General features: G+C 39.8%; 1 protein-coding gene across 7 annotated transcripts in view; it reads left to right on the plus strand.

The window, feature by feature from the left end:
* The window catches only part of KCNK2 (potassium two pore domain channel subfamily K member 2), a 128776-nt gene extending 125396 nt beyond the window's left edge, over positions 1 to 3380 (plus strand). For all 7 annotated transcript variants that reach the window (XM_032102989.1, XM_032102991.1, XM_032102990.1 and 4 more), the window contains one exon: positions 998 to 3380. In XM_032102989.1, coding sequence (XP_031958880.1) covers positions 998 to 1315 — 318 coding nt within the window. In that variant the 3' untranslated portion in view covers positions 1316 to 3380. The remainder of the gene's footprint in view (positions 1 to 997) is intronic.
* The last annotated feature ends 6622 nt before the right edge of the window (positions 3381 to 10002 follow it).

The raw sequence follows: 10002 nt of genomic DNA on the forward strand, positions 1-10002 counted from the left end.
TAAACTCTTTTTTCATTTCTGTGCTTACCAAGTCAGAGTTTTCTTGCCAGTGATTTAAATTCTGGACTGAGCAGTACCAATTAGACTAATTTATTTATGTGGGTTAAATTCTCCTAAAGTGCTTCACTTTGGAGTTATGTTTATGAGTGATTTATCTTCCCTGTGCTGTACCTTCCCAGTATTAAGCTGACTAGGGAGCAGAGATTTAAAGAGAAATAATCGGTTTCCTTTGCAGTTGTAATGAGATATCATCATCAAAGGGTGCCTCTTTTAGTTACCTATGTAACTTAGTGTAACAGTTGTTTGACTGAAATACAAGTGCAAAAATATAAACAGTAAATAAATGACAGGCCATAGTTTACTTCAGAGTAGATCTGCTCAGTCTACCTTATGCCATATCTGAGGAAAAATAAGGATGTTTTGGGCTTGAGGGTGGGAAGCATATATGCCACTGAGGTGACTTTTAACTGTTGCTATGTTGGTGCTATGTTTGAGCGAGTGCAGAAAAGAGAAAGCAAACACCTGATGGTCCCTTTAAAAAGGCTTTTCTGTCTAAATTTAGAAAATTCTTTGCCAAATCTCCCAAGGATCTTTCCAGAGACAGTGAAAATGCTCATAAATAACCCTCACCCTAGTAACAATACATAACACAGCCTGGATTGCTGGGATTTCAGCATCCCCTGACCAGCTGGGTATTGTGCAGCTGTCAAGCCTCTGCAGCTTCCCTGTATTGCTGGCTGTCTATGATAACAATTTAAAAAAAAAAAAGCAGCAGAAAATATTTTTATTTGTGTTTTTGGAGTTGTTGTTAGCTCTTACTAGTGCAGTGCTTCTTCTTTAGTTGCTGTCAATAAAAGACTGAGTCTTTGGCATGAGAAATTTGTGCCGGCGGCAGCTCTTTGGCAGCCCTGCGCTCTCACCAGGCTCCTGAAGATAAACAGTGTCTGAAGTCCTTGGTTCCATAATGCCTCTGTTTTATTCCTGATTTTTGCTGCAGGTTGGGGAGTTCAGAGCCCACGCTGCAGAGTGGACAGCCAATGTCACCGCTGAGTTCAAGGAGACCCGAAGGCGCCTGAGCGTGGAGATCTACGACAAATTCCAGCGGGCCACCTCCATCAAAAGGAAACTCTCTGCAGAACTCGCTGTCAACCACAACCAAGACCTGACCCCCTGCAAGAGAACACTGTCAGTGAACCACCTGACCAGCGAGAAGGACCTCTTGCCAGCTCTGACAAAGACGGACAGCATTTACATGAACGGCTTGACGCCGCACTGTGCAGCAGAAGAGATAGCCGTGATCGAGAACATTAAGTAGCCATGACTTTGGATCCCATTCCTTGGGAAGCTCTTGGCTTAGACTAGCCATCCACCTTTTTTTCCTCCACCCTGTCGATGACCAGTGCTAGCAGCATTTTATATGTGTGCATGAGTTCCACAGAAAAACTACAGTCCCGAGTTACCATCGCATCTCTTCAGAGACACAAAGACGAATGGCACTGCTGGTTCCGAAAGATGCTGGAACAAGCAATGTTTTCTGCCTTTATCTGCCCAGACTGTTTTTCACTTCTAATGTGCAATACGGCCTCACGAATGAATCTCACTTGTTTATGGTAACAATGTAGCTTTGAGGGATCAGTCCTTAAAATTTCAGGGTCTACCTTACTGAGCCTAGGAATGGACCATTTCTGGACTACAACACATTTGTAAATGGCAAGAAATACTTATGCAGCCTTTTACCTAAGAAATTTTGGTCAGTGCCTTATCTTTTGAAGAACCAGAACCTCTACAGTTCCTGTACAACTTTTGTTTGTTTGGGTTTTTGCATGAGAAATGTGTTTCATTTAAGCTTTCGTTCTTCTTGAGATGATGGTGTTTCAAAGGTGTCTGTTGTGAAGATACCAACCAGCACGAATGAATGCCAAAACTCAACAATCATCAATTGATGTTCTTAGCTCCAAATTTAAAGGCACTGCAGTTTCAAAAGTTGCAAACCTGTCCCCCAAAAGCATTTTGTTTTACTCAGGTCCAGCTGATACTTGTTCATGCTGACTTGTAGGATTTGCAGACCCTTTTCAGGTCTTAGTTTTCCAAGCAGTGTTCAGCAGTTGTTTTTCTCTGCATCAGATGTACCAAAAAAATCTGCAGCTTATCTATCACGAAATCATTTGGTAGATGACAAGAGCAAATAAAAATTACTGTTTTGATGAAAGGCAGGGGGAGGCTTTTAATTGCTGTGTTCTAATAATCACATCCAAAAAACAATGCAGAAGAATACAGCTATTTTTAATAAGCATAAACCTTCTGCCAGATATTTGGTATGAAAAGGAATCTTAATTTCCTTTTTAAGTCAAGTTACTCCAGAGGCTACATGATATTTTACCCAGGAACCCTGGTGGAGTGCTTTCCTGAATGTCACGTGGGCTGCTTGTGCCAGAGCTGTGGCTAACGTGGGAATGCAATTGAAACTGGTATCACTGTGACTTTCTACATTTCAAATAGAGATGGCTCTGAATATAAGAGCAGGCATGAAGAAGAGCTGATAAATAGCACAATCTGAATACCGATGATTGTTCAGACAGGATAGGCTGACAAGAAGCAGATCTAAACCAGACTATGGGGCTTTCTTTATTGGTTTTAAGAAAACACGTTAGTTTTGTACCTTCTGTTTTGCTTATAGGTGTACATGAGATTCAGAAGAAATGCAGGATGGAATGGATAATTTTGCATTTTTTTCCTTATGTTAGTCCATTGTAACCTGGCTGTACAGAAAATGAATAGAACAGGCCTTAAAGAAAAATTTAGGCTCTGTAAATTAAAAAAGAATGGGACTTTGCTGATTGGGCATGATTCAAGTGGCAAATCTTACAGCATCTCTGACCGTTAGATAACATGCAAGATATGAATGTTCATGTTTTTTGGATGCTTAGCTTGTTTTCTAATAAATATAAGTTAATATGTAAATTCAGTGTAAATATCAGTCAATTAACATTTACAGAGAGTACGCTTTTAAAACTAAGAAAGTTCCATGACACTGCACCGAGCAATGCTCTTATAACAAAGACCCTTGTCTCCCCAGCACAGTGTTCTGAATGTCCACATGGCAAGGGTTCTTCTTGCCATGTATAAACTGTGAATTGTAATGAAAAATAAAGTTTTTAATTAAAATAAGCTTTCCTGAATCTCCTGCTTGCTATAACTGGAATGCTAAGGAGCAATTTGTGAAACTGATTTTTATGCTTTCATTGGCTACAGACTATAGCAGTTTGCCACCTGCTTTAATTTAAGCTGGTTTAGCAATAAAGGCTTGACTTACCCAGCTCAGAAATCACTATTTTTTTTCTTGATATTAAAAATGATGCTCTTTGGTTGCCATACCTTAAGTTGTGTTTCTTGCTATTTTGTTTCAAAAACTTATCAGGATTCAGTTTCTTCATCATATGCTACAGAGCTTCTGGCAATTGCTCCATCCTTGCCCTGGGGGAGGTGCAGGGGGCTCTGCCCCTCTGTCCTGCTGGTTTTCGGGTGGTTGCTAGTACCTTTCTGCAGAGTGTGTGAACAAGCAGCTCTGAGAGCAGCAGCCTTTCACCCTGCAGCAGTTGTTCCTACAGTGACTATTCTACAGGGGCGTCTTTAATTAGGTCTTGGCCAAGGGAATGAGAGCCCACACCAGTGTGGTGGTGAGGAAGACTGTTTTTTTAATATTGTTTCACTCTGATTTGTTGTTTAGTGCCTTCTGGAGCTGATTTTTCAGAAAGGGACAGGTAATGTTCAAAGTTTATTGTCCTTGGTTCCCTGAGACGCCTTAGGTTAAAGCCTTGTATCACTCTAACCAGCTTGTTTCCAGTTACCAACCTACAGAAGTGCTTGGCTTTGTGGTTTCTGTAATTTTAAAGAAATTTTGGGCATCTCAGGACCTGCTGAAAAGAGTGCATTTTTTGGAGATCCCGTAGCAATGTTTGAGATACAAGTATGGATACTTAAATCCATTCAGTTTTTATTTGCTTTGAATATTGAGTATGATCCCTGGGAAAAGAACCCCTGGTAACTTATGTATAAGATATTTATTTTTTCACTTTTGTAACAGATCTAAATTATCTTCCCCTATCAAAATAGATCTACCTGTGGGGAACAAAGCATAAACAAATAAAATCCTTTATCTGGAAGTTTAATAACTGAAGAAGAAAAGATGCCACAGTTCAGATGGTGTAGGTAGGTAGAGTTACCATGATCCAAACATAGCCAGTGCCATGAAAGTTATTGGAAAATCTTTTTCTCCTTCTCCACATATAGTGATAGACCACAAATGCTGAGAATGACTCAGTTACTTTATAATACTTGATGAACTCAAATGTTTTTCTCTTTATTCCCATAAGAGCAGATTTTTGTATTAAAAAACCTGCCTTTCTTGCCTCTGGGAATGTTGCATAGCTCATTTTCCCTTCCAAATATGGAACTACCCAAGCATGAATTAGGATCCATCTGTACCCTCCTTTCTGCCACCCATACATGTAAACATTTGTGACTGCTCATACGTTTGGTACTTAAGCAAGCTTGTGAAAATGGTAAGGGGCTATTTGCTATTATATTAAAAAAAAAAGAGGCATTCAGAAAATGTTCTGGATGAGAAACAAATTGTGGCACATAGGAATCTATACAGGCACATGTGCCACCTAACAGAACAATTTATTTCTCAGTATTAAGCCCTTCATTAAGAAAGCCAATCGGACATCTCTCAAAGGGGCAGCTACAGTGATCTGTATCGCTCATTCTTCTCCTGTACTCGGCACTGGTGAGGCTGCACCTTGAGTACCTTGTCCAGTTCTGGGCCCCTCAGTTCAGGAAGGACATTGAGACACTTGGACATATCCAAAGGAGGGCGACAAGGCTGGTGAAGGGCTTGGAACACAAGCTCTATGAGGACTGATTGGGGGAGCTGGGTTTGTTTAGCCTGGAGAAAAGGAGACTCAGAGGTGACCTTATCACACTCTACAACTTCCTGAAAGGTGGTTGTAGTCAGGTGGGGGTTGGTCTCTTTCTCCAGGCAACAACAGACAGAACGAGAGGACACAGTCTTGAGGTGCTCCAAGGGAAATTTAGGTTGGATGCTAGGAAGAGGTTTTGTACTGAAAGAGTGATAAAGTTCTGGAATCATCTGCCCAGGGAGGTGGTGGAGTCACTGTGCCTGGATGTGTTTAAAAAAAGATTGGATGTGGCACTCAGTGCCATGGTTTAGTTAAGGTGGTGTTAGGGCACGGGTTGGACTCGGTGATCTTGAAGGTCTCTTCCAACCTGGTAATTCTGTGACTCTGTTTACTGTTGGCTGTGATAATCTTACTTTTTTTCTCTTTGTATACTTTGGAGCCTGGTAAAGCGTCTGTGTTGGTCAAACCCTCCATTTTTAGATAGTCCTGTGTGAGAGCCAGGGAGATCGAGTTGCAGAGAATTTGTACCATGCCACACTCTTGCTTGAGTGCCAGGGCAAGAGCTTTCTTTGGCATCCCTTCCATGTGCTTTGTAGCTCCAGGCTGCCTCTCCTCCTTTTCCTAATATTTAGGGAGCCTTGAGGACAGAGCAGTGAAAAGCATGGAAGGATCAAACCCAGAATCTTGCTGAATCTCATGAGCACCCCAGCCATATCTGCCTCTCTCCACCTCTTCCTGATTCAATAGGAGGAAATCTTCAGGGTAACAGGAGCCCACAGAGAGCTAAACCTCTAAAGGTTCCCACCCTTGACCTGAAAGGCACCTTCCTTAAGTCACACTGGGAGACCAGGATGGCAGGTGGGAGATCTGTGCATTTGTTTGGAGCTCTTGCTGCTCCAGCATTGTTCCTACATCAATGACCTCTAAAGAGGAACAGAACACACCCTGAAGAAGAGGAAAAGAGGCTGCTCTGATTGGTCAGATCTAAATGCACATTTAAAGTGGGTACACATTTATAACTAACTCCCGGGAAAGAGATTTTCCTGTCAGGAAAACTACCTACAGTGTTGAAATACAGCAGTAATGCTTCTAATAAATTCCTGTCATACAGTTATGTGATAATTAACTTTTCTTTCCTACCCTGCAGAGCTGCTTGAAAGGAAAGGATTTTATATATATGGAGAAATACACATTTTGCATGACTTTCAGAGTTAATTATTTTGTCATTTAAAAAAATGAATAAATTTTTTTTGTTCCTGTTGCCCTGCAGATTCAAATGAACAGCATAACCTTATAGCAAACAAAGTGTTCCTTTTGGGAAAGGTAGACAAGATGCTGATTTACTGTTATTGGAAATAATAAGCTGTTGAGCTACATGGAAATTAAAAATGTCAGCTTTTTTGTTTGAGCAAGCATTCTCTGCTTTGCCAAATTATTGTTACAATTGTAAAGAGCCTTTGTGAGAATCAATAGGAGTAGTTTTATTATATGTGGAAAACTTGAGTATTTCAATTTTAGGCCATTGCTTATCATGCTTTTATGAACTTTCAGAGGAATATATTGAATAAGCTTGTAAACAAGTACATTACTTATTGTAGAACAACAAGTCCCCTTCATTCATAACAACTGATACAGTAGCATATGCAGCTCTATATTCTGGACCCAGATATATTTGTGCCTTCAATATGTATCGACATTGTTGCACCTTCTTAAATTGACTGAAAAACCCACTTTGGTATAATGACTATAGTTTCATGTAAACTCAGTGATTTGAAAATATAGCTCAGTTTTAAGTCAGTATCTTAGAAAATCAATAGACTTTGCAACTTTTTATGAGTTATAACAGTCTATACACACTGGTGATGTAATAAATAATATCTTATTGATTGCCAGTTTTAGTTATTTCTGAATATTAGCTGTTTGCCTCCCTTGTTGCTGGAGACAGATAATTATGAAGAAAGCAACTCATCTCCATGGTTTGTGATCAATACACTGCAACTGGGCTGCTGGTATTAGAATTCTTAGTGGTTAAAATGGAGGTGTTATGTTCTGCTTCCACAGCATTCAGTAAATTCTCTGGGTGCACTGACTTTTCTGGGAATGTCACAAGAATATTTATACAGACATCTCTATTTTGACTTTGGCAAAAAAATGTCCTTAGCGAGAAACTCCTTTAGAAGGATTGACTAGATTAATTCAATTGTTAATAATAGCTAATTCTCAAGACTAATTATATGCAGCCAGATCTTCATCCTCCAGAGAAAGGCATATAACACACATATAATAGAAATCCTGATGGGAATGTACTGTTTGTCATTAGTAATAAATAACAGCATTCTTCAGAAGATAATCAACAGCCTGAAATGACTTCCTAAACAGCAGTTTAGTGTTAGCTCCATTTTATTTCCTTTCACTATTAATTTGATCCTTCAAATAAACAGGGTGTTCTCAGAAGTTTTGCTGAAGCAATATACTTGCTGTGAGACATATATTTTAGTCTTGTTTGGCTCAGGGGGTACTGAGACTAACTTTGCTAGGTGACTAGAAAAGTGAACATGTATGTTGAAAACTTTCTCATGGGAACATGAGAGAATACATATCATGTACTGCTGATTTTGACTTTTATACCAGTGACACCTGGTCTGCTTCTGTTTTGTGTGGATTTTGCTTTTTCTGCAAAGATTATACTATTCAGTATTCATGCACTCAAGCATGCAAAGCCACTAGCCCTGGTAGAAAATATGATAAACAGGTTCTGCTTTAAGTATCCTAGCTATACTTAGCATACCCTTCCCTGTTATGTATTGACATTCAGAACCATTCGTCACCTTGCTTGTTCTGTAGCAGAAGAGAGGGAATGTACAGATTTAAAGGCATTATACTGCGCTTTTGGACTAATGGCCCAAGACATGCAGCCTGAGCCCTTCTGAACTGCAGATTGATAAGTCACAAAGTCTGAATGCCTTTTTAATAGAGAACACCACAGTGGTTTGTAGCAAAAAGAAGCATAAAAAATTAGGCTCTGCTGTGAGAAGTGAAAGTGGGAGTAACATGTCATGTACTATTGTACTTCATAAAGTGGAGGTGGCACAGACACAAAGACCTTTTCATTTCTTGGTGTCCTCAGGGACTGTCAGAAGAGAGTCAGAGTGTAGCCTGCATTATATCACTGTGCTCTTGCTCTTTTGCAAGCTCAGAACGTGCCCCAGCTGCAGAGGTACAGTACCTTCCTGGGTGCCACTCGGCTGCCAGTGATAGCTTGACAGGGTAGCTTGATGGGTACACTTTCTCTTGCTCATATGGCACAGGTGGAGTAAGAAGAAATGGGTTTGGCTGTTGTAGGAACAACCTGTTGTCCTTTGGAAAGAGGCAGGACACACCTGAATGCTGGACAGATTTCACTTTGGCTAATATGAAGTCCTTAAAACTGCTTCATGTAGAGAAAGATTTTTGGAATAATAGATTCCTATTTGCTCTACCAAGATCAGAGCAGAGGCTGAAGGGTTTTTTTATCACTGCAGCTGCATGCTGCTTTTGAGCTTGCCTTGTCTCTAAATGAGCAAGACTAGCACAGAATTAGCACTGGATACGGTTTTTACTTGTGTAGACAGAAAATACAAGAAAACAGTTCCTCGAGAATTAGAAATGAAAAAATTCCTCTAAATTCAAGCTGCTGGTTGGTGATCATGGAAATCAGGTTTAGAAAGGAAACTAGCTTTTACTGCCAGTACCGAAGGGCTGCACTTGCACACTGCTCCATACTTACTGTCCTTTAAAAGAGCTGCCTGCTCCAAGAGTAAAGGATTACAATGGAGAACATGTAAAGCCCTTAACTACAGAACACATCATAGACCTTTCTTCCTTTTTCTTACAAATCCTAAGACAGTTTCCTGTACAGAAAAAGCAGAGTGCAGAAATGTACAGCTAAGATAAGTCAGGATCTTTTCCTTTCTTTCTTCTTGCTGTTGTTTCTGTTTATGTCTGTGGGCTAAAGTTAAAACGCTTCATACATTTTAATGTGGCATCTTGCATAATAAATGTAACTCGTCGAAGCAAATTTATGTGCTGTATACCTCTGGTTGGCACATTTTGGTCCTGTTAGAAGTTAAAAAACATTCTCCACTGTAGGTGAAAAAGGGCTATTTGAGAAAAACATACATGCGAAATGGTTAAGATGGAATATGCATCTGACCAGTGTTTTCCTTATTAATATGCCAGAATTTAAAAAAAAAATATGTTGCTGTGGAGACTGTGGCATGACACGATGCTTGAAGAGGACACGATCACATGCAGATCAGCATGGGGTTGCCATGTCTTTCAGTACTTAACATAGCTGTTGGAATTGCATTCAACCAGCATAAAGCTGCTTTCTAATCTCTTCCAGCATGTCTGCCTGTCAGTTTGGTAATTTAGCAGCAAAAAGAATTTTTTTTGAAGAGAGTTGGAACAAGAGGAAGACAGGGGATACTATCCTGAACAATAGGGACAGCTGTGGTGATTATATCAAGTTCTCAAGTGTCCTTTTCTCCACCCGTGTTATTTGCGAGCTGTGTGAGAGACATACCTTGGCAACTGAAGTACTATCTCATCTCTGCAGATCTATAGCTTGGGTTTGAAACTGTCTGTAATCCTCCACTAACTCAGAAATAAAGAAACTAAAAATGATTTCGAAGAAGTAATAGAAATTTTTTGGAGACAGTTATTATCTTGGAGGCTTTTGACAGTCTGTCTGTATTTGAGCTATACCTGAGGTAAGGGATTATTACAAATTGGCACGAAAAATCAGGGTTCTCTAAAGTCAAGTCCTTTACACATGACTGTGTATTCCTCTAAAATCTTACAGATAATTATAAAAACCAGAATTAAAAATCATTTGCCTGAAAATTCCTTACAAAAATCCCCAAACAACAAAACCCAAAACAGTGCAACAATTCGGCAAATTCATTCTTTCTTCAGTATTTTCCAGCAATATCCCTCCGCTATAATGTGACCCTTTCCATCTCTCCATTTTCCCCATTTTATTTTATGTTTTTTTGTGTTGTTCATTGGTCAAAAAAGGAGTTTGAGAGTTAGGTTTATG

Source organism: Corvus moneduloides, chromosome 3 (genome assembly GCF_009650955.1).
Source record: "Corvus moneduloides isolate bCorMon1 chromosome 3, bCorMon1.pri, whole genome shotgun sequence".
In the NCBI taxonomy this organism is placed as follows: Eukaryota; Metazoa; Chordata; class Aves; order Passeriformes; family Corvidae; genus Corvus; species Corvus moneduloides.